At 63.1% G+C, this 841-nt stretch overlaps 1 protein-coding gene across 1 annotated transcript in view; it reads right to left on the bottom strand.

The window, feature by feature from the left end:
- The window catches only part of OTOP1 (otopetrin 1), a 31,960-nt gene that overhangs the window by 25,000 nt on the left and 6,119 nt on the right, over positions 1 to 841 (bottom strand). Inside the window, exon 2 of the mRNA XM_019525816.1 lies at positions 568 to 815. Coding sequence (XP_019381361.1) covers positions 568 to 815 — 248 coding nt within the window. The remainder of the gene's footprint in view (positions 1 to 567; positions 816 to 841) is intronic.

The raw sequence follows: 841 nt of genomic DNA, 5'->3' as shown, positions 1-841 counted from the left end.
GGGGAGGGGAGGGGAGGGTACCTTGGCTTTTTCTGCATATCTCTAAGGCATCGTGCACACACCTGCCATCCTACCACCTATGTAATAAGTAGGACTCGCTTATTTGCACAGCTCGACTTCCACCACCGCAGATGCATCCCATGACAGATGCCAGATAAAAACCGTGTGGCCTTGTCTGAAAAGCAAACTACTCCTGAACCCTAAATTTCTCCAGTCAGCGGCTCTCAAAAGCGCTATGCCATGTTTTTAATGTGTCCACTCTCTCGGGCCAGCGAGCGGGTGGGAGCGGGGCTCTTCAGCCTTACGAGATACGGACCCTGGGGGCATCGGGCGCTGCTCGCCGCGGAGGAAGGGGAACTACTCAGATGATGATGACGGACAAAAGCGCGCAAAGAAGAGGGGCCGTGTCAGCCCTGGCGTGGGACAGATCGGAAGGGAAGGGCCGAGATCAAAGGACCCCCTTCATGACTGGGCACTGGCCCCCGGACTCGGCCCGCAGGGGCAGGGGCAGGGGCAGGGCTGGGGGCTGCCGCGCGCCGGGCGGTGCGTGCAGGGGCAGCGACTTACAGCGGAGCCAGCGGGCCCCGGCGTGCGTGTCCTTCTCCTGGATGAGCTTCCGCTGGGTGTAGCTCCGGCACACGTACCACAGCATCCAGAGCAGCTGGACGAGCATGAGGGTGATGAGATAGGAGAGCAGGTGGCTCTTGTGGAGGCCGGCGGCGTGCACGGCCCAGGCGAACATGAGCAGCAGCCCGGCCAGGAACACGCTGAGGCCGTACTGGCTGCTCAGCGTCTCGGCGCTCTTCTGCGGGTAGCTGCCCCCCGGCCCGCGCCCGCCCCC

Source organism: Gavialis gangeticus, unplaced genomic scaffold, assembly GCF_001723915.1.
Source record: "Gavialis gangeticus isolate Ggan-Ray unplaced genomic scaffold, GavGan_comp1, whole genome shotgun sequence".
Taxonomy (NCBI): Eukaryota; Metazoa; Chordata; order Crocodylia; family Gavialidae; genus Gavialis; species Gavialis gangeticus.
The sequence above is the reverse complement of the archived record's forward strand: the minus strand, read 5'-3'. Positions and strand labels throughout refer to the sequence as shown.